At 47.1% G+C, this 23,603-nt stretch overlaps 1 protein-coding gene and 1 long non-coding RNA gene across 3 annotated transcripts in view; one reads left to right on the forward strand and one right to left on the reverse strand.

Moving 5' to 3' along the window:
- The window catches only part of PLXNA2 (plexin A2), a 242,733-nt gene that overhangs the window by 158,605 nt on the left and 60,525 nt on the right, over positions 1-23,603 (forward strand). For both annotated transcript variants that reach the window (XM_016937865.4, XM_003308723.6), the window contains exons 5-9: positions 7,726-7,826; positions 12,013-12,136; positions 14,087-14,240; positions 14,845-14,941; positions 18,068-18,182. In XM_016937865.4, coding sequence (XP_016793354.2) covers positions 7,726-7,826; positions 12,013-12,136; positions 14,087-14,240; positions 14,845-14,941; positions 18,068-18,182 — 591 coding nt within the window. The remainder of the gene's footprint in view (positions 1-7,725; positions 7,827-12,012; positions 12,137-14,086; positions 14,241-14,844; positions 14,942-18,067; positions 18,183-23,603) is intronic.
- Positions 2,925-14,867, reverse strand: LOC129135943 (uncharacterized). The gene is made up of 2 exons (XR_008537062.2): positions 14,770-14,867; positions 2,925-4,131 (listed from the first exon to the last, which is right to left on the reverse strand). It is a non-coding gene; the product is annotated as an uncharacterized LOC129135943 (long non-coding RNA).

Genomic DNA, 23,603 nt, shown 5'->3' on the forward strand with positions numbered 1-23,603 from the left:
CTGATTCACCCAGCTGAATCACTGTTAGAAAACAGAGGGGAGTAAAATGAGCTAAGAGATTTGCAGGGGTCAGGCAGGTGAACATAATTGCAGTGTCCAGCAGCTTGACTAGGAAGCAGAAAGATGTTCTTTCTAGGAAGAAGAATGGCCCCGGTGACCGCTTTTGGGGCAGCTCCAGGAGAAGGGGCCTTCCCTCTGTAGTCCTTGCCTCTGTCTGTCTGGACCCCGCTGCATCTGTGTGGGAATTAAACAAACTTAGACTCCAATTTTGTTTCTGTTACCCTACAAAGGATATGACCTTACCTGCGTTACTTAAGCTGATGCTCAGTTTTCTAATAGGTAAAATGGGACTAAGAATACCTCCCTGGAAAGGTTGGTGTAAGGATTAAATGAGGTAATCTATGTGACGTGCCTGGCATGCAGTAAATACTGGATACATGCAGCTGTTGTTATTATTGTTCCTGCTGCTTCAATCCATTCAACAAGCTCGGTCCACTGCCCAGCTCAGGGCAAGGTGGGGCCAGCCAGGAGCCTGCCAGCTGTCAGGAGACCTCAGTGCCCATCACTTCCCCCAGAACCTTAGGCAGCAGATCCAAAGGGACATGATTTCGTTGCTGCCTCCCTCACCTGCTCCCAGCAGGGGAGATTGAGATTAAGGTGTTGCTTCAGGCATCCAGTAGACATCAGCTCTTTCCTGCTGAAGGACAGAAAGTGGTGTAGGAATTTTTCTTTGGAGACTTGCTGAGCCAAAGGGGATGGAGTAAGAGGCATGTCAGGAGGGAGGGGGCCTGGACTTTCCCCAGAGGGTCTACCTTGGCTTCTCTGCCTGAGAGAATAAGGCCAGGGGCAGGGGCAGGGCTGGGCCTCCCCAAACATTGGCCCACATTTCTCTCCCTGTGAGGACTCTGAATGAGTGTCAAGGGAAGGATAGTACACTAGGCTGCCAGGCAGAAAATCCACAGAAAATCAACATCTCCATGTTAATTGCACCCATTTACAGAAGGGCTTACAAGATTTGGTGCAAGCCTGTGAAGAAGAAAAACTCCACCCACCCATTTATTCCATCAGTTAACAGCTACTGGGTACTAGGAGCTGTAGGGTGCAGAGAAGCAGAAACCTCACCTGCCTTCAGGTTGCTTCAAGCCTCCTGATCCCTGCTCTGCTCTTGCCTCGGATCTCGCAATGGACTCCTGGGCCACCTTCTCCCTCCTCATCCTTCAGAAAGAGCCCTTGCAGTATATCTGAGAAGAGCGAACAGTCGGTCCCATCATGGGCCGTGGAGGATTCTCCTCCAGTTGGCCACTTTGCCACTCACTGCAAGTGAGGACTTAAGCGCTCTTTGGGGGCCTTAATTTCTCAGTAGATCCAGTGAAAATCATAACACATAACAATACCTGTCCTCTCTTCCTCTCTGGGGAGTTGTGCAGATCAAATTAGATAATGTGTGTGGAAGCATTTCAAAAATGCCAAAACCCTCTGCCAGGATTGCTGTGACTGCGTTATTGATCTCTGTCCATACAGCAGCCCCAGCAGAGGTCTCTCTTCAATCCACCATCAGCTGTGTGTGTAAATGAGTGTCAGATCTTTTCTTGAAAACAGGTTTGGATTGGGGGAAAGAGAAGAAAGTGGCTCTGAGACCCTATAAACCTGAAGGGGTGAAGGGGTGGGCCTGCAGGGAGGGACCACCAAGAGAAGGTACAAAGGAAAGGAGAGAGGCCCAGGGAGCCAGCTCCGTCAGCTTCAGCTGCTGTGTGCTCTGCCCTGAGCCCTGAGGACCAGGAGGCTGTTGATGAGGCCAACTGGTGCTCCATTCGGGCATCTGTGCCACCTCCCACCCCTGCCATCTGGCTCCCAGCCACTGAGAAGGCCTCTGTTTCTTCCCTTGTGTCAGGAGCAGGGGACACGTGTGAGGACAGGTGTACCATCTGGTAGGGCAGATTCCAGGGAAGAAAGAGATTAAATTCTCAATCTTGGAGGGGCCCACCAGCCTGGGGAACAATTTTCCCTTGTTCCTTTCATCCCTCTGTGTCTCTCTTGCATGATTGCAAAGGGATCTTGCAGATCGCTTGAACACTGAGTGCCAGAGCCCCCTGAGGCGAGCTGCCACTCTCTGTCCTCTGAGCCACGACGGTCCTGGTTCTACTTCTATTGTGGCATCTGTCCTACCATATTGAGATTATCTGTTTCCTTGGTTTTGTTCTCAACTGAACCATGGGCTCCAGGAGGGAAGAGAATGTAGCCCTGATGCCTAACAGAGGGTTGAGTACAATGTAAGTGCTCAGTAGATGTTTAAGGACTAAATGGGCCTCCGGCATGATCCACTGTCAGAATCATGTGAGGTTTTCTGCTTTCACCTCAGGCGTTTCTCCAGAAGAGCCATGTAAGTGCTCAGAACCACGTGGTCCTTCCAGGTGTCCATATAGGGTGGCAGAGATGCAGTGTTGATTCTCTGTCCCCAGGCTCACTTGGCAAAGGGCGCTTGTTCTTATGCCTACCATTGGGAAACTCTTCTGTGGAAAGGGTGATGTGTCTGCTCCTTATGGGAGTAACTGCCCAGGGGCTCTGTCCAGGATGACTCACTCTTAGGGCCTCTGAGGCTTTCCTGGCCTTACCTTGGATGGTCCAAACACTACAGGTGTGCCATGCTTTTCAAGACCTTCAGGAAAGAGGCTGGGTCCAGCGGCTTCCCTCAGTGACTTGTCCCCACTGCCTCTAATAATTATCTGATAATGTGTCTGGCTATACTGGGCCTGACGCTCTGTGGGCTACTCGTGTGCTGAATTGAGAGAGTTGGTCAGGGAAGGAAAACTGCCCCACACTCTGCACTCCCTGCCAAGTCCCTCCCACATGTATCTTCAGCCCCGCTGAATCAGGCCAAGGAAGGCACCAGAGACGCGGGGCCCCGGGGCCAGGAGAGCCAAGAACACAGTGTGAGTCACCTTTAATTAAGAGTATTTCTTAAGTAAATGACTTAACAGGACAGTTATATTCATTAAAGGTGTAGTTACAAGCCATAAGATCAAGCAGAAAAGAATGTCAAGCATGAGGGTGGAATCCAGTTTGAAGCAGCACTGCGGGTCCTGGGGAGAAGGCCATAGGGGGCAGGAGAAGGGCACCCTCCCATTGTATAATTCCCATTGCCACACTCACCCGCCAGCCCAGCCACCCCCAGATCCCAGCACTCAGAGTGGAGGGGGCCAAGGAGCCTCAGGCATAATTAAAATGCAATAATAGTAAACAAATGCTAATTAAAGTGTCATAAAGTGTCCCATTAAACTCTGAGTCAGCCCTGACAGAGGGCGCCCGACGCGGTGGACACTCTCCAGGAGAAAGCTCCCTTTCCTTCTTGAGTTTCTGAAGACATCTCCCTCCCCACCCGACCCAGTCCTAGAACAAGTGCTGGGCTGTCACCTGGGGTACACAGTGAAGTGGCTCCTGACTGCGGAGGCTTGAACTTGGTCCTTTATGGACTTCATAGATGCAGAATGATTAGAACCAATTTCTCACTGGGCATAAAGTAGTCCCCAGAGCACTGTTGCCTTCCCCTACACCCCTAAAATCCCTCTAATTCCTTCCATTGCACCAAGGAAGAGTGATATTCTGTTTCTTCCTGGCCCCAGGACCTAACATTTAAAAAGACCCACTCGGAGAGCTGGAGTCATCTATATCAGTGGTTGGCCTGCGTAAGAATCGGTTGGAGAGTTGTTAAGACCCATTTCCTGGACCTCTTCCCCAGTGTTTCTGATTTAGTGCACCCTGGATTTTCATGTTCAGTAATCTCACACGTGACACCAATGGTGCTGGTTTGAGAACCACACACTGAGGGCCATAGCTCCTTGAGAGCCCCAGGCCTGCCTCATGGAGGACATTGTTTTGGCCAAGGCTAGAAGGCTTGGAGGCATCACATATTCCAGCTCTGTGGTCTTTGCAGTTCTTCCCATGGTCACCCAGACTCACATATCCAGACTTGCACCATCCCTCCCTTGCCCTCACCAAAGGTGTTTGAAGAAACCCTGCTTTCCAATGTCTGCTTATATGGTTCTTTCCACCTGGAATGCTCTTCATCTGTCTAAATATTCTTCACCTTTTAAGGCCCGGACACATACTGTGTATACTCCGTTTAGGGCAGCACTGTCAGATAGAAATAAAATATAAGCCACAAGCATGAACTACATGTGTAATTTTAACTTTTCTAGTAGCCACATTTCAAAAAGGAAGAAGAACAGGTGAAACTAATAATACATTTAACTCAAGATAGGCAAAATATCTTTTCAACATGTCAATAAAAATTATTGATGTAATTTTTTCCCTTTTTTCTTTTCCTCACTAAATCTTCCAAATCCAGTGTGTATTGTAGACTTACAGTACATCTTAATTTGTCCTAGCTACATTTCAAACTCAATAGCCGCATGAAGCTAGTGGCTATTGTATTGGGCAGCACAGATGCAGGCAGTGTTTTCTCGTTGCTCTGAATTCCCTCAGCCCTCTTTGAATACTTGTCTTAGAACACGTATCGCTTTCTTCTTTTTATTGCTAGCCTGTTCACAACTTGAAGGTGCTAGTTGTGTTTTAATGCTGTCGTTGTTTTTATTCTGAAGTGCCTAGCACTGGCCTGGATGGAGGACACGATCAATGAATATTGACTGACAAATGAATATAGAAGCACATGAATATAAGAGACAGAGAAGGCTCCTGGGAACATCTGACTTTGAGGGTCTCCCCCCCGGTCACTGTGACATTTCTTTCCTCTGGTTTGTGTGTGGCTGTTACATCTTAGAGGACAGAATAATTCAAGTTTTAGACCACCCCCCTCCACCCCTGCCAACTTACAAGTTTCCTGTTTCACTTTGCTCTTCAACTCAGTGCATTAAAAAAAAAAGAAAAATCACCAGGAGGGCCCAGGAAACAGGAAAAATAGTTGTGCTATTGGTTTCATGTTTGGAGAAGAACAGGGTTTCACTATCTCCATGGCACTTGGCGTGAAAGTGGGCTTTGTTGCTGGAGACACTGCTCCCATTCAGGGCCCCTTTTCCCAGCTGCTGAGGGCTGGGCTGTGTTTTGACAGACGGGCCGAATGCAATGCAGACAGTTGTTTTAATTTGCAGCCAGATGCAGACATCACTCACAAGGAGCCCGAAACCCAAGAAAAGGAGGCTAGGCACTGGACCACCATTCTCAGGCCTCAGAGAGTGGTTTGGAGGGGGCCAGCGGAAGCCTCCCAGGCAGCCAGGGTCTCTGTTATCCCAGAGGGCTGATAGTCACCAGGCCTGGGAGAGGTACACTAGAAGGTCTCCGGCAGATACCTGTCTGAAAGGTGTTTCTTGTAGGCATTGTGGGCCATGAGGCAGGGTTCAAGGGTTATTCTTTAAGGCGGTGTGAATTGGTGGTGGTGGTGGCTGCATGTTATCTTTCAACTGTAAAGTTGTACAGGACAAAAATCATCAACAGTCTCAAGGAGGAGTTAGGGAAACTGTGGGAAATAGAAGGCTGGAATGTCAGAATTGGCAGGGACTAATGTAGCCTTCCTCTGAGGGCAGAAATCCTTTCTTCCAGCCTTTGGGACGAATGTCACCTTGACTGCTTATGCATCCCTGTGATAGGCGTTCCTTTGGAAAGCCAGGCGGTTGCATGATGTTGAGCTTTTCTGAGCTTTTCACCCATGAGTCCCACTGCAGCCATACTGCTCCCCTTCGAACACTGGAAAACAGCCTACATGACTACTTTGAGACTCTTCATTGGACTAAATAAACATCCCAGGTTCATCTGCTGTACCTCAGACACCACTTCTGCATCCCACCCCATCCTGGCCACCCTCCGGGAAGGATCTCTGGTTGAGCAACGCCCCTCCTAGGGCAGGTTGCGGAGACCTGAACTCCGGACTCCCCAGAGGGGGGTGGCTTCTCTCAACCCTGATGCTGTGTGTCTATTTATGCAGCCCATGGTCAGATTAGCTTCTTTCGTTATCACCTCACCCTATCAGGTCACATCAGATTTTGAGTTGAGTTGACTTTGAGTCAACTCAAACCCTTAGGTCTATCACACTTGAACTATTTCAAATCAGCTATCCCCCGTCTTAAACTTAGAGTACCAGTCGTTTTTAAAAGCTAAATTGCAAGATTTTACACTCATCTCCCTGCATTTCATGTTTTTATTATTAAAGGGAGGTGAGGGATGTTTAAAGCTGATCATGTCACTGACTTACAGAAAAGCCTCATATATGCAATGTTAAGTGTGATGATGTAGGAAGGATGGGTGGGGACACCCAAGAGAGGAAAGGCAGGCTCATCTCTCTCCCCTCCCACCCACTGTACACCCTACACTTAAGTTTATACTGAACTTATCCATGATCGCTTTCGCTCATCACAATCCTTCAGATTGGCATGTCTTTCCAGGTCTCTGCATCTGACCCCCTCTTACCCTTCAAGGCACCCCTACCCCACTGGTCACCTCTTTGCTGAGTTCCCCAAACCTTCAGCACTCACAGAAATCCCACACAACAAAAACTCAGCAAAATGTAGAGCAAGTCTCGGTTTGTCATCCCCAACTCCCACTGGACCGTAGGGTTCTGGGAGGGCAGAATCTGTGTGCTGTTCGCTATCGTTTCTCTGTTGCATAGCACCAGAGCTCCACAGCGTTGACATCTGATAAACATTTGCTGAGTGAACAGTGTTAGGATCCATCCTGAACCTCTCAGGAGGATGCCATGGAGATGTCTCCATCATATCTTTTGTCCCCCCGCCAGAGGCAGAACACTGTGCTGCTGGACCACAGGTTATGTTTTTACTTTTTACACATCTGGTAGGTGGGGGACCTCTATGCCCTAACAAATAAGAACCCATTCCCAGCCCAGCAAAAGTTTTTGCAGCCCAGCAGCCTCCTGCCCCAGCCAGCAACAGATACCTAGGACATATCAACTGGAACACTTCAGTCCTCTGGCCCCCTTGCCTGGTCTTTATTTTCACCCCTGCTGTGCAAGTAGGGGTGAGTAATATCCAGACAGGCCCAGCTCAAGCCCCTGCAGGGCCCCAGCAGAAGACCAGGAGGAGTGTGCAAGGGCTACACTCTCTGGGGGGCAGGGTCTTGATCTACAAATTCCCACTTTCCAGGCAAGACTGAATCAGGCAGCTCTTTTCTGTGGATGTTCCCATTTAGCCAGACTTTTCAAAGGATGGGAGATTTGCTAGAGAAACTGAATGCAGACATCAGAGAATGGGATAATTGGATCCAGGTGGTATATTTGGTTGGCTGTAAAGAGTCTGTGCCATACTATGAATATTATTTGATGGGAAAAGTTTCTCCTTTCCCTTTTTGAATGTTTTCTGTGTAGGCAGGATGTCTCAGCCCAAGCCCAGCTGAAAGCTCTTCAGAGATGAGTTTGTGCCACTCAATAGCCTTTCAACAGAGTTAACCATTTTCAGTACTTGCCACTGGCTTGCCCAGCTCTCGGGAGGATGCTAGTGGAGGGCAGAAATAGATGGAGCCTTTGCTGCTACCTCTCGCGAAGGCAAGAAGTCTTAGGGCTGCCACTCAGAGACACACTCGGCTTAGCCTACCTGCCTTATGCAGGTAAAGAGATTGGGGACATTGAGGCCATGACTTGCCGCCCAGTATCACCTCTTTAGGGGAGTTGACAGTGCAAGTGTGAGTACACACAGGACTGTGTGACACACACCTGCTAGTCGTCACAGCCTAACCTCACTGTACCCTCTTTCCTCTCTCTGCCAGGTCACCAGGGTCCCCGTGGAGTCATGTGAGCAGTATACGACTTGTGGGGAGTGCCTGAGCTCTGGGGACCCTCACTGTGGCTGGTGTGCCCTGCACAACATGTAAGTTTGGGGTATACTGGAAAAGGGTTTGGCATGCAGAAGACCGGGGCTTTCCGGGAATGATGGGATATGACAGTACTTTGCAGAGACAGAGAGGAATTGTCCTCTTCAGAGCAGTAATTCTAATCGTGGCTTCAGTGTTGAGAGCAGGAAGAGGCAAAGAGGCCATGGGTTGGCCTTCTTTCTAAGTGCAGGGTCTTTGCCTCTCTTCTTCCATTTTACTTCCAAATTCAGCCCTTCAGCTGCTCTGAAGTGAGGTGCTTATATCCTTGTGTCTTTGAAAGAACTCACAAGGGATACTGTAGTCTTTAGGTTTCCCAAAAACTTCTTCAGTGTAGCCTGAAATAGGTGCCCCTCTGTGCCAAGACTGTGCAGATGGTGGTGCACTGGCATTGGGAGGTTTAGACTCCAGCTAGCTGCTGTGTGACCCTGGATGGGTCCCCTGACAACTCCAGGCCTCTGTTTCTCCATTGCTGTTTAGGGAAAATGCCTATTTCACAGGTGAATTGTGAAGACTGAATGAAATAATAAATGCTTTGGTAATAAGGAAGCCCAGAAAAGGCTACACAAATCAGAATAATTATCATGGACCCTATACCCTTGGGAGGACCCTTCTGGCCTCATTATTTTATGATTCTAAGAAGTTCACATCTCACTTCAACTGGCCTCATCATCTGCCGTTGAATACCAACTCAATATAAATGCTAAATCACACTTAAACTTCCTAATTTGAAGAGCCCCAGGGGAAGAGAAAGGGTGAAAACCCCGAAAGACAGGAGCTGGCTAGGAATTCTGTTGCCCAATGGAGTTGGAAACTCCAGGGCTCCGTGCCAGCCAGCAAAGCATCTCCATGAAATGAGCTGGGTTTGGGGTGGAGGCGGAGGCGGAGGGCCAGAGTTCAGGGTCCTGCACAATAGCTCTTGGCTTCCAGCCTCTGCAGCAGGTGTTGGGAGGGCTCTGGAGGGAGGGAGGGAAGCTGGTGCCTCACAGATGCAAAATCTGGACTGGATTTGAGCCCGTGAATACTGGGTTCCCTGCTTGGGTTTTGGAGGTAAAAGATTGCTCAGAAAGTTTTGCAGAAATTCTCTTAGCAGACCTGGACAGTGTGTCTCCATTTAGGTCAGACAAGTGGTAAAGATGCTAATGTTGTGCCCCGGAATGGCAAAAGGGGGTAAATTTTGGTTCCCTGCAGTGAGGCTGACCCACCAGCCAGCAGGCAGGGTCTTTCCTCGAGAGAATTTCTTTCTCCAAAGAACCTGACAGCCTGCTGCCAGCTCTGTGCAAAGGGCCCTGGGCAGCCTGCCCTCTAGCTCTGCAGTGGTCATGTCCAGCGGTACCTCCTACTCCCCATGCCTCCGCCACTCTGTCCTCCCAGCTTCAGTGCCTGTGGCACTTCTCCCATGTCGAACACACCAAAATTATAGATCGGGGATTATCATTTATTCAACAGCAAGGACGTCTGTTTTCCCCATCTTGAACAAGTGCCTATAGATCTATCAGCAATGCCTGGGCCTCCCCGCTGCCGCAAACCACCCGGTCTTCCTCCTGGTGCAGGTCAGCCGTGACTGCTGGAATTAGCCACATCAGAATAGTCCCAGGTTTCCTCTGTCCCCTTAACTCCTTAACTCTTTAGAGAATCCTCCCTACCTACCAGGACACTCATCTCCCAGCTTCTCCGCCCCAAGAGCTCGCGGAGAACAAGATTTTTGCTGTTTATACCCAGAGGTTTCTCTGCATCTGGTCATTCTCTTCTTCACCAGACCCTCCTGCAGTGCTCTCCCACCTGCCAAGCAGCAGCCTGGTATCAGGCGTGAGGAGATGGGGGAAGCTGCAGCTCCCGGGTCCCCACGGTGGCCTCTTTAATGGAGGCCGAGGGCTGAGGAGCCTCTGAGGGGTTGGGGGGAATTGAAGCCTTCCTGTCTCTTCTGTATGCCTTGCTCTTGCAAGTGTGTTATTGTCTCCAAGGCTATTTATCTCTGTTAGGGCTGTTGCCATAAATAGTATGATAAAAAAGAGCCATTTCAGTGAGTCAATGAGATAAAGGCTCCAGTCAAGAGCTCACTTTAGAGCTATCTTAAGGATTCACTTAAACCTCAATAATTCTTTTCTTTGACAGCATTCATATTTAGATCCATTATGTGCCTGAAAAGGAAGAGGGGGAGGAGTTTGGGGGGGGTTAGGGTGCGAATCACTGCTTGATTGTGGAATCACTAGTGTCCCGATGGCTATTTGGTTTGGACACACTGGCACCAGCCGTGGAGCGGGTTTCCATGTGACAAGGCAGACAGTAACCTGAAGCTCCCGAGTGCTGGTGTCACCTGCCCACCTGCTACTGTGGGCAGGGGAGCCTAGAGCCCGAGATGAAGATGTTGGGAGAAACAGCCAAACAAGCTTTCTGACAGAGGCAGCCCTGGCTGCAGCACCTTGTCTGTCTCTCTGTCTCAAGGCATTATTTCGTGACACAAACATTTATTTAAAATATACCATGTGACAGGTAGAATATCCCAATGAATAAAACATGGCCACTGCCTTCAAATAGCCATTAATCCACCCACAAGATCATATGCACACTGTCCCACACTGCCAAGACCCTCTCCTGTTTTCTTAAAAATTTCTCTGGAGGAAAATGATAATATGAATCATTATCAGCATCATTAATATTAATATTATAAGGGCTAACACTGTCATGGCACCTACTATGCGCCAGGCCATTTTCTAAGCACTAACTCCTTTAATTCTTACACCAACCCTGTGAAATAGGTATTATCATCCTCCTCCTCCTTTTTCTTTTTCTTTGAGATAAGGTCTCACTGTGTCACCCAGGTGAGAGTGTAGTGGTGCAATCACAGCTCACTACAGCGCTCAAGTAATCTAACCAACTCAGCCTCTTGAGTAACTGGAACTAGAGGCATGTGCCACCGTACCCAGCTAATTTTTTTTTTTAGAATGGGGTCCCACTATGTTGCCCAGGTTGGTCTTGAACTCATAGGCTCAAGCAATCCTCCTTACCTTAGCCTCCCAAAGTGCTGGGATTACAGCTGTGAGCCACCATGCCTGGCCAATCCTTATTTTTTTTTTTTTTTGCAGTTGAGGAAACTGAGGCAGAGAGAGATTAAGTAGCTTGTCCAAGGGTCGCAGCTAGTAGGTAACAGGTCTGGGGTTGGAACCCAGGCTCTTTGGCCCCAAAGTTCATTTGCTTTTCCATGGCTGTGCTGCTTCTCAGGTCCCACAGGCTGCCCTCACTCTGTGGTCTCAGCATCCCACAGTGCTGTAAAGAGTCATTCTAGGGCCAGGTGCGGTGGCTCACACCTGTAATCTCAGCACTTTGGGAGACTGACGCGGGTGGATCACGAGATCAGGAGTTTGAGACCATCCTGGCCAAGATGGTGAAACCCCGTCTCTACTAAAAATATAAAAATTAACCGGGCACGGTGGTGGGTGCCTGTAATCCCAGATACTCAGGAGGCTGGGACAGGAGAATTGCCTGAACCCGGGAGGCAGAGTTTGCAGTGAGCTGAGACCCTGCCACTGCACTCCAGCCTAGGCAACAGAGCAAGACTCTGTCTCAAAAAAACAAACAAACAAAAATAACAGAGTCATTCTGAGGCAGGAAAACAGGGTCTGGAGGCAGGGAACATAAGGCTGATTCACACTTCAGCTCTGACAGAAAATATCCTCTCCATAGGCGTACACTGGCTGTAAATGACTTTGTAACTTTACTTCATCCTCTTCATTTACATAAGACATACTCCAAGCAGAGGGTATTTAAACTCCCCCAAAATTCTGTAACAGGGCCTTTGAGCCCCTATGCTCAGGCCCGCTCCCGCACTGTGGAGTGAACTTTCATTTTCAATAAATCCCTTCATTCCTTCCTTGCTTTGTTTGTGCGTTTTGTCCAATTCTTTGTTCAATACATCAAGAACCTGAACACCCTCCACTGCTAATTCTTTATGTCGAAACTGGATCTCTCATGTTGGGGATTAATCCTCTTCCCTCTCGGTCTGTCCTTAACTGCGACGGAGACTGTCTGAGAGTCACCAAAGCCCTCCGGAGTACAGTAAAAGTCTTCTTCAGAAGACAGGACACAGGCCTCAGGGCAGCAAACTCCCATCCTGCCCAGGGGACAATGGAGCCAAACAGATGGGTCCCAGAGGCCTGACCTCTTGTGAATCTGTGTTTATGGCAGGTGCTCCCGCAGGGACAAATGCCAACAGGCCTGGGAACCTAATCGATTTGCTGCCAGCATCAGCCAGTGTGTGAGCCTTGCAGTGCATCCCAGCAGCATCTCAGTATCTGAGCACAGCCGGTTGGTAAGTAACTCATCCAGGGGCATGGGGAGAGGGAATACAGTGCATGCACCTGTGTGGGTGTGCTCCATTCACGCTTGCACAAGTATCTGTAAATTGATCAGACTTTAAATCCAGTAAGGAGACTTTATGATTATAGCAAAAGTATGGCAATGCCTATTGTAAAGGGCATAGTCATTCTCCAGTTTCCCTGAAAATTCATTACCCATTGATCTGTTTTGTAAATCTAGATTTTGCATTTAGTAACAAACATCTGCAACATAATGCAATCCAATACCAAATAACACATTCTTTAGTATCTGCTGCATTTACAATTCTCCACTCGCTGCACTCTTAAAGAAATCTGCGAGTTGCATGTGTGTATGTGTGTGTGTGTGTGTGTGTGTGTGAGAGAGAGAGAGAGAGAGAGGAAAGAATAAGAGCAAGAAAGAGACTGCCTCAATTCGAAGTCAGTGTATGCTTAAAGAGAATATTAAAGAGAATAAAATAGCCCTTAACTATCTGTCAAGGTACAACCCAAAATATTTCATGTCCTTAGGCCCTGCATTATTATTTCATTCTGAAGGTTTTATGAGCATTCACGAATGTTAATTAGTTAATGAACCTTCCAAGATTTCAGTTCATTCATCCCCACCAGGAGCTTTTGGCTCCAAGGGAGCTGAGGAAACAAACAGGGGAGTTTGTACCTAAGTCTCTTGGCCCCATGGAAACGAAACTGGGGCAGAGATTCAGCAGCAAACAAATGTATGGAAAGGTTAGGTGATGCCCACTGAGACTGAGAAACCCACTGCAAATAACACCAGTGGGTATTGATAGGAAGATAGAGGGAAACCTACAGGCTGGGCGCGGTGGCTCACGCCTGTAATCCTAGCACTTTGGGAGGCTGAGGTGGAGAGGGTTGCTTGAGCCCAGGAGCTCAAGACTAGCCTGGGCAACATAGTGAGACCCTGTCTTTACTAAAAATTTAAAAAATAAAACAAAGGGAAACCTACCTACGCCATCACGGTCCTCAGCTTGGAGGCCACAGAGATGTCATCACCATGAACCCTATGGGCACACCTCATGGGCAGAGGAAACCAGTCGCCTTTCTTACCTATTCAAATACCACTTAGATGCTGTATTGTGGTAATTTGAGTACAAACTCATTTAAAAGTGCAGTGGATTTAGAGCAGCATTTTGCCATTGAATATTTTCTCAATCAGCAGATTCCTCAGAGAGTCTGTGATATTTTTACTGTTAAAAGTAGGGTCTTCAAATTCAAAAAAGCTGAAAACCGCTGGCCTAGATTATTGGAACCCATAGGTAATAGCAGACATCAAGCAGTTGGTGGCCACTTCTCTGATCCCCTGAGCTCCTTATGAACCTACTGGTCCATTTCAAGGGAGCTGCTAGAGAACAGAGAGCCCACATGGAACAGAGAAGCACAAACTCTAGGGAACACGCAGCCTTTAGAAGCAGCCTCTTGATGAATGACAGCCAGGTGAGGAGCTAGCTATCTTCCACCAACCTGGTGAGCTCCTGGTAAACCTCCAGGTTGGTGATATTTACTCCCATGAGCCATGGCTAAGGCCTTGTCTGTGAAGGGCTCGGCCCATGACTTGCTTTCAAGTTCGCGTGGTGCCTTGCAATTAATTTTCATGTCAAAATGAACAGGGGCTTAGATGGATTTTGGTACCTTTCCCTCTAGCGCCCCCACCCCTCGGGCTTTCTAATGCTGGAGAAGATGGAAACATTAATAATAATATTAATAAAGACCATTGACCCTACACACATTGAATAATTAATGACTGTAACTTCAGTGTTCAAAGCTGGAAGACCACTTAGACCAACATCCTTCTTTTATAGATGAGGTCAGGGGAGATCAGTGAGCAAAGTGGGTCACAGCAGGGCTGGACCTGGAGTCCAGGTCTCCTGAGGCATTTCTTTGGCATCATCTCTTTGCTCCTCCCACAGCTCAGCCTGGTAGTGAGTGATGCTCCTGATCTATCTGCGGGTATCGCCTGTGCCTTTGGGAACCTGACAGAGGTGGAGGGGCAGGTGTCCGGGAGCCAGGTCATCTGCATCTCACCTGGGCCCAAGGATGTCCCTGTCATCCCGCTGGATCAAGGTAAGAAATATCTGCCATGAGAGCCACAAATGAGGGGCTTCTCTATACTGAGGGAGCTGGGGGTCACAAGAACTAGGCACACAGTCTTCTTATACCAGATACTAATATTGGCTTAGACAACTTGTTTAAGTTTGAAAGCAAACTGTCATGCCCCAAAGTGAATTTCAGGAAGGAAAATACTTGCTCCACTTTGAGTTAAGGCTGCACAGAACACAGCGTCTTTCCAGATAGCCCGTCCCTCCTAGGAATGGAGTGGCTTCCATCAGTAGTTTTTTAGCAGGTCTCTCCACAGAACTGGGGGCTCAGACCTAATATTTCTGAAATCCTTTCAGTAATGGAACATGACTGACAAAGGCAAGGGGCTCCGTGGAATCTGCTTCTTCCTCCCTGCAGGCAGAGGAAGTCTGGGTGTGAGGGGTGGGCTGGTATTTACCCAAAGAGGCTTCCTTGGGAGGAGAAGAGACGATTCAGGCAGGTTCCACATAGTATCTGCATCCTAAGAGAGCCCTGTGGTGGCTTCATGACTTACATTTTATTTTTGTGGCTGTCTACAGGGTCCCCCACGTTGTTACCCAGCCGCATCCTTTTTTGTTTGTTTTTCCAGACTGGTTTGGGCTGGAGCTACAGCTGAGGTCCAAGGAGACAGGAAAGATATTTGTCAGCACCGAGTTCAAGTTTTACAACTGCAGTGCCCACCAACTGTAAGTGCTTATTAGAAAGGGTCTTGCTCTGGGTCTGGATGTGGGTATGGGCTTTCTTCCCCTCGATGCTAAGCTCCTTTAGGGCAGGAACCATGTTGTAGTCACCTCACAGTTTCCCCATGGGGCCTGACACTTTGTTTGGACAGAGTACACTGTACATAAATACTACCATATTAAACCAAATGGTATTTACTCTCTATAGTCTCTGAATCCTTGGATGCCACCCCAACACACCTAACCCCCAACTCTCAGGCCAAGATAGTAAAAAGAGAGTCAGAGAACAGGAACTGTAAAAAAAGTTCTTCATTTTCCATCACTTGGTGGTGACTTTGAAGGTAGAGGCTGACAGTGAGTGGAGTATGGACATGTCACCCACAACCAGATGAAGAGGGACTCCGAGATAGCGACTCGGCTATGCACACAGTCACCCACAGAGGAGGAGCAGGGAAGGGGGAAAGTAGCCTCTCTCAGCACATGATAAAAAGACCTGGATGGGGAGGTGGAGCAGAGGCCTTCACTCCATCATTTTTTTAATCCATCCTTCAATATTTTCAAGAGGAAGGGAAACCAGACAGGCCAAACCACAGCCTTCAGTGGGGCTTGACTTTAGTTCTATGGACCTCACCAGCCATTCCAGCAGCTGAATGCCTGCCAGTTGGTGCCCACACGCTATGAGACCCCATAACTGTGTGAGAAGCTGGGAACATTTCACAGGGAAAAAGCAGAAATGGAGGGAGTGAAACCCCTACTTAGTTTCTGCTGATCCTCCCTGGTAGAGAAACTGAGACCCTTTCCACAGAAGCTGGGAACTCATACACCATTTGGTTTAGAAAGAAGGAAACACAGGCCTCTGTAATAGAGCCACATAAGGGTCATAGGACCAAAAACCCTGGACATTCAGCAAGGGGAGAGGTCAATCAACAGCTCCATATCAGAGGAGGCAGTGATTCGGAATGTATACGGACTCATCCTTCCCATTGCCCAGGGCAGGAACCACTTGGGATCCACATCATAGTCAGGTCTTCGGGGGTATCCAGTCTGTAGGGTCCAAGCTATGGGCATGAAGGACTCAGCAATCAAGATGGGAAGAGGGTCTGTTTGCAGCTAAACCCTAAAGGAATCTTTAGTCATTAGAAGAGGCAAATAAGCTAGTCCTCCTTATTCTCCATTTTTCTGAACTTGATTTTCATAATTAGAATAATCTTCTGGAGTTCTTTGGTCTCTACATTAGTCAAGGAAGGAGCCCCATTGGGACAAATAAATAGATGTGCTGAGAAAGACAAAACAAGTGATAAAAATGGCCTGGTGGGAACCAGGGAGGGCAGAAAGGGACTGAAGCTGGACTAGACAAAGCTGCCCTCTAACCACTGCATTTGAATCCCAGCAAACCCTGCTTTGGGAATGGCAAGCATCTGGGCGACAGAACCTCTTACCTCCTTCTCAAACTCCAACATGGTGGTGATGGAATCCATTGTTTGTGAGAGCAATCTTATCTCCATGGCAACACAGTATGATGTCACCACTTTCAAAGATGTATTGCTATGGCAACACAGATGCTGTCACAGGCAGCAAGTTTTAACAGAAAAAAAAAAGCAGGTCTCCTTGACAGCAAAGATTCCATTTTAATGCCAAACACTGCCTCTCTTGCCCTTCTCTACTGGAATTCAGTTAAAATTCATGGAATCAAGTATAGTCCCCTCCTTTTAATAATTTACTGTAATAAAAGTAAACTGAGGCCCACAGAAAGATTAGTGCTACAATGAAGGTCACAAAAGTAGCCAGCGGAAGAGCCACATCTAGCTAGAGCCCCAATAACCATCCTCCTTAGGCCCTTGGTCCATTTTCATTATTTACTTGCTGAATCATAAGATGTTACCAAGAACCAGTCTATCTGAGAGTACATGAGATAGCATGAAGCTCAGAAACTAAAAAAGTCTGGGCAATGGAGAATGGGATAAAAATGCTCTGAATGGGAAGATGAAGTGTAAATGGGCTAACCAACCCAATATACTATGGCCTGTGAGCCGGTGACCCCTGGATCAAGCCCCAACCACCCAAATGTAATCAGAGCCCCACCAGGTGGCGCCAGACTGCAGACCTGGTCCTGCCCATTCCAGGTTGGCCTAGTTGTGAAAGACTAGATAGAGTAGGGGGGCTGCGAGGAGGAGCAAGACTAACCCCCCCAAAAAACCCATTTCCATTACAATGACCTGATCACACACAGAGAGCCAAAAGAATATACACAGTCTCCAGGTGAAATTGGAAGGAAAGAAGTGCTCACCCTGGCAAGAAAAGCACATGCCACACACATATCCTACTGTTCCATGCCTGGGGGAGTGGGACAAAGTTACTACTTAATACTGTTAGCTCCCCCAAGCCCAATAACACAGATGATATGAACCAATTGTTAACTCTCAAATGTTATTTAAGAGGTTGAAATAACAGGTAATTTAAGCGCTTGACAATAATACTCACATTTAGCATGGCATTTTTTGAAACCATTTTCTATACATTATCTCATTTGACACCAAACAGCCCTGTGACATAGACAGGAATGTTTTATTACAGGCAGATGAAGATACTCCAATTCAGAGGGTGAAGTGACTTACTCAGTGTGACCCCAGTGGCAGTGGCAGAAGCAAGTCTATAATCAGATCTGCCCAATTCCTGTCCCTGTGCTCTGCTGGCTACCCTGTCTTTACAAGCAGTGAAATATTGGGAAATGTTTAGCTACCAGCATTCAGAAGAAAACCTAGTTTGCAGCATTGCCAAATTCTGTGGCGCAACTATTTCCACCATGGCCGATTTCAAACTACCACCATGATGTCTATCAGCTTGCAAAATTCCTGAAAATGTGAATAATCAGTTCTCATGAGCTTATAGAAGCACACCCCTGCTTTGTAAGTTATACTCTTATCTGGTCTCATTTTCTTTCCAATTTTCTGTTCCCATGAATATCATGGATGGAGAATCCACAATTCTTGGTGCTAGAGGATGGCCCACCAGTCTTCCCTCCTGAGAATGAGACTAGGATTTAAACACAGGTTAACAGACTTCTATCATGACACATGCCACCTTCCCTCTTTGTTCTCTTCTCTTTGCCTCTCACCATCTCTGTCCTTGCAGGTGCCTGTCCTGTGTCAACAGCGCCTTCCGCTGCCATTGGTGCAAGTACCGCAACCTCTGCACTCATGACCCCACCACCTGCTCCTTCCAGGAGGGCCGGATCAATATTTCAGAGGTAAGAAGGGCTTACCCTAACATGGCAGTATTCCCAGTGAGTCTGAGTGGCCCCTCCCTCTTTAGATGGTCAGTCCAATGGCTTGGCCATTTTCTTGCCCTGGCCCATCTTGGCCGTCTTGCCAGAAATTCTGCATGCTAGAAAGCCCTGTTATTATAAAGCTCAAAAAAGTAGCAGCAAATGACCCCAGAGGCAGAGGCTATGTCTACTAGACTCCTAAGACTCTATGCATTCAAAAGCTTGAAGGTAACTGGGGGTTGAGACTGAAAGCTTAGAGGAAACATATTCAACCAAACAGACTCCCTGGTCTAGAAGAGTGTAGTGAATGGCATTTATTCTTTGAGTCTAGCCCTTTGCTTGGCTGCAGACATAGTCTAGTTCAATAGAACATTCACTCGCAACCATTCTTTCATGCCAACTTCTCTTCCAACTCTAAAATTCAATGATTCTTTGACTCTGATGTATAACTGGGTGGGTGGCCTTGTAGAAAGTGAGAAAAAATCAGCTAGTGAAAAGAACCAGGCACTGCTAAAAGTCCTGTTTTATTATACAGTCGAAACTCCATCCCTAAACCTGACCCACCTTTGTTATTAACACAGTGAAATATCAAATTGCTTATCTTTCTAATGGGTATTCCATTCAATGATTATTCACTGAAGTCTACTTTCTTACATATTCATAGCATGTCTCAGGACAGTGAAGCCTGCTTGCTCAGTCTCCCTTTCTTGTGTCGAAAGCTTTTCATACCCCAGCATGGCCAGTTGGATTTGAACAACTATAGAGACCTTACATAGTTGCCCAAATGCACGTGTGCATATACACATATTTCTTACTCTATATTTTAGAAAATCCAAAAATGGTAATAAGTGACAATGTAGCATTTTTATATACAACTGCCGTCTTTTTTTTTTTTTTTTTGATATGAAGTCTCACTCTATCGCCAGGCTGGAGTGCAATGGCGTGATCTCCGCTCACTGCAACCTCTGCCTCCCGGGTTCAAACAATTCTCCTGCCTCAGCCACCTGAGTAGCTGGGACTACAGGGGCGTGCCACCATGCCAGCAAATTTTTGTATTTTTAGTAGAGACAGGGTTTCACCATGTTGGCCAGGATGGTCTCAATCTCTTGACCTCATGATCCACCCGCCTCGGCCTCCCAAAGTGTTGGGGTTACAAGTGTGAGCCACTCCGCCCGGCCTACTATAGCCTTTCTATACACATCTTCCTCTTGCGCTAGACTACAAGCTCCTTGAAGGCAAGGACTACATCTTATCTTTAAATCTTCAATGTCTTATTTAGCAAATGTTTGTAGAATGCATGCATGAAAGAATGGATGAACGAATGACCTTTCTATTTAAATCCCATTGATGGCAATTGTGTCAACTTGTCTAAGATTTCAAGTAATGGAGTCTTGTGTCTTCTAATCTTGATAGCAGTGCTGGTTGCTTCCATGGCTAAACATAAGAAAATAGACTCTGAAAGGTTTCTCAAACACATACCCCTTTGAACTCTTCTTAGTTTATGAAACAACAGGTGTTATGTTCAGTCAGAAAAATGGAATTTGCCTGTCTTGAAAGGGTGAAACATAGATGCCACAGGTGGCTTTTCAAACAGACCCATCTACGGGTGCCTCAGCATGACGAAACCAGGCATCTAGTGCCCTGAGAACCTTTCAGAAAAGCATTTTCCTCTAGTCAGTTGGTATGCTTTGATGCAGCTGGCCTAAAAACCCTACACCAGCCTTCCTGGACACTGGAGATTAACTCCAGCCCTGGAATTCTGCAACGGTATGAAACTGCTCTGGGGGCAGTCCTTTCACTCAGAGAAAAGGACAGAGCTGCAGGGAGAGGTGGGAGTGGGCACCACAGCTTGGAGCCAATGAAAGAATCGCTTAGAGGGGCAGACCTAGCCAGGAACAGCAGAGCCACCATGGGAGGCCTGGGCAGGGGTGAAGACTGAGCAGTGAGAGAGTATGAGACACAGTCTCAGAAACTAACCTTGACATGGGCCACTTTGAAAGTTCCTTAATAAAATAGATTGAGGTGGCCCCCAGGACACAGAGAGATTGGGTGAAGTACAAATCTAGACAACAAAGAGCAGCTGCTCCACTTTCTCCTGAGGCTACCCACCTCAGGCCAAGAGAAACCCAAAGCCAAGCCTGAAAGCGACCTGCAGCTGAAGCAAGGGCATGCGAGTGTCACTCAAAGCAAGATAAATAAACTCTGCTGGGGTGTGTGTGGAGGCCAGAGAGCTGAGCCCCTGCAGGCTAATTGGAAGCAGGCCCGGCCTTCCTCACACCATTCAGAAGTCACTGAAATACAGCTCCCTCTCAGCCATGGATGAGAGATTCAACATTCCGGAGCTGGGCCAAGAGAAGCTGTTGCCTCCCTGCAACTCGGGATTAAATTAATACCAAAAGGGACCTAGGGGCAAACTCAGAGACTCCCCACCTCCTTTTTGTTTCCTTTTCTGTCCTTGATGTCTGTGGCTTAGGGTTAGAGAAGAGCAGTCCCGTTTGTCTCCCTTCATCTCCCCATTGCCCTGAGTAGGAATGGTGTACGGCTGCTCTCTTATGCTCGTGTGCATTGGTCCCTGGCATGGCCCCAGGGATTGGCTGTCCAGAGGACTGTGAGGGAAGCCCAGACTCCATCCAGCTCCCAACTTTGCTCAGGAAAGGAAACAGGGTGCAGATTCCCAGCGAGGTTGCCAGGGCCACTTCCGGGGCTTCCTAAAATACTGCTTTGGCTCTTAACCACAGCTGGCCACATGTTCCTTTTCAGCAAACAGCAGCTAGGCCCCACTCTTTTCTGTCCAAAGTTCTGCTTTAGGAGAACCCCATCCCTGAAAATTTGAGGAACAGCAAAGATGCACATGCCCAACTTGGGTAAGGTTTCCCTTACTCTCTCAGGCGTCCCAGCTGATATTTTCACGTAGTTTGGGGAACTAGAATCCCCTGGATTTCCAGCTAACTGGAAATCCCTTAGCTGTCTCTTTAGGGGTTCCTAGAATATCTCTTTTAGAATTCCAGTAAGCCTCCCTTCCCAACTTTGAATCAAAATTTTATGTCTGTCTGCTTCCTAGAAACAATATATAACTGATTAGCTCCATTGATTAATATAGCAACATTAATATATCACACATTTATAATTTCTTCACATGTGCCAGGAGTTCTCAAAGTGTGCCCAGGGACCGGCAGCATCAGCATCACCTGGGAACTTACAGAAATTCAAATTCTTGGGCCCCATCCCAGATGAGGCTAAAGATTGAGAACCACTGACATTTGGCATTTCAATGGATTCTCGCAACAGCCCTGCCATTTCATATAATTTATATTTGACATCTGTAGTAACCAGAATGCTAAAAATTTCGGGTTTTTGCCCAAGGCTACAGAGAACTCAGACATCCAAAAAAGCTGAGTACAGTATGTTTTCTACAGAAAATCAGGGCCCATGAGCTTTGTTTCCATGGTCACAGCCACACTTGCTGGCCTGACTTCAACCTGGTCCTTTGCTATTGGTCATGAGGATTCAGGCTATGGATGGGCCAGCACAAATCCATCTCCACAGATGGAGAAACTGCCCATAGAAGATGGGTCAGTGGTGCCATTTCCAGATAAAAAGACAGCCAGCATATGAGGTAAATCTGCCCACATCTTTCCAGAAGGCGGATGGACCAATTCCATGCTTAGGCTTGACAATGAAGAACAGCTGTGCTAGAACGAATGCAATTCAAAAATAAAAATATTAGTACTTATTATATATGCAGCATATATATATTTTAACCTTAAGTACTCTATGAAGTGGATTATATTATAGATGAATAGACTGAGGCTTAAATAAGTTAAACAGCTTTCCTATGATCATCAAATAAATGCAGAAATTAGGATTCAGAGACAATTTTTCAAGCTGACCTTGAATAAGTGAAAGTCCACTGATTCTGCAGTCACACTCACACGCACACACACAACAAATAGGCGGTAATATTAACAATTGTTAATCCAGCATATTACCACTTACGACACACATTGATTTTCCTCTTTCATGCAATCTAGGTTTGTCAGATATTATTGGCACCATTTTATAGAGGAGGAAACTGACTTTCAATTAAACCATTTGTCAAGCTCTCTTAAGGTAATGAGTCAGACCTTTCCAGCACTCAGAGCACAGCAGATCTCTGATGGGGGCCCCCCAAATCTCTTCCTCCCTGAGCCAGATCAGGCTGTGACATGGTGTTAGCAAGCGGGTGTGCACAGGAGGATGTATGGCTTTCAGCTTTTAAAGCTCATCTCCCTCCATGGCTAAGCCAGGCCTAGTGAGATGTAGATACATAAATATCTCCTTTATGCCCTGTCCCAGGGGAAAGATAGAACCAAATAAATCCGATTAGCTTCCCAGGATGTTGGCTGCTCTCTCTTTGAAGTCCAGTGGGTGAAGATAATGCCATTTCCACATGGGAGAAGTCGCTTCAGAGGGCTAAAGGGTCCCCAGCACAGAACGCTGGCAGAGCACAGCTGAACAGGTGGGCAATGTGAGCCCAAGACTCATAGGGCTCCTAAACCAGGTCCCTGCTCTCCCTGCAGCTGTGTTTCCTCTTCCCCAGCCTACCGCCACCCCTGGGGTATTCCTACAAGTTTAAGTCTTGGTTTAAACTAAGATTGCTGCTGAGAAGGTGATCCTGGCTCCAGTTGGCCTAGAGACAGAGGAGAAAGAAGATAACCCAAAGAGATCACTCAGAAGGCTGTGAGGATCCGCGGTAGCAATCAGTATTTTAAGAATGTGAACAACAGTCTTAACATTCTGCAGGAAAAGCATCTTAGGATGATTTGCTTTCTTTTTCATAAGACAGGTACTGTATGTGTATGTACACATGTGTGTGCCTGTGTGTGTGTGTATACCCACAGAAGCAAACAGGTTGGAAGTGGCCTCATTGTATCTGATTAAACCCTTCACCATCCTCAAACCCCACAGATATTGAAGTTTCAACAACTTGACAATTGTTTGGGGTCCAGTCTCCTCCACCCACTTTCAGCCCTTACCACTGCAATTTCCACCCAAGATTCACAGATCCTTCATGAATATACTCACCAGAATCATCTCATAACCCGAAAGGCCTGTATCTTCCCATTTCCCAAGATGAAGAAAGCATACCTGGGGCACCAACCGCTTCTTTCCTTTGCCTTAGAGAATAGAAGGGAAAAAATCCTATTCTGTCTGACCTGAGAGCAATTGCCAAATAAAGAAACAAAGCATAAGACATTCTTTTTCTACTAGGACAATCTTGGGGCCTGGTTCAGCATTTGGGAAGACCCTAATTGTTACCCTTAAATTTGATTCTAAAAAGTCTGAAACAGCAGACCATGGGAAATTTCCTAAAATTCTAGAATCCCTTAAAAAAAAAAAAAACTCATGTAATAGTACTCATAA

Source organism: Pan troglodytes, chromosome 1, assembly GCF_028858775.2.
Source record: "Pan troglodytes isolate AG18354 chromosome 1, NHGRI_mPanTro3-v2.0_pri, whole genome shotgun sequence".
NCBI lineage: Eukaryota > Metazoa > Chordata > Mammalia > Primates > Hominidae > Pan > Pan troglodytes.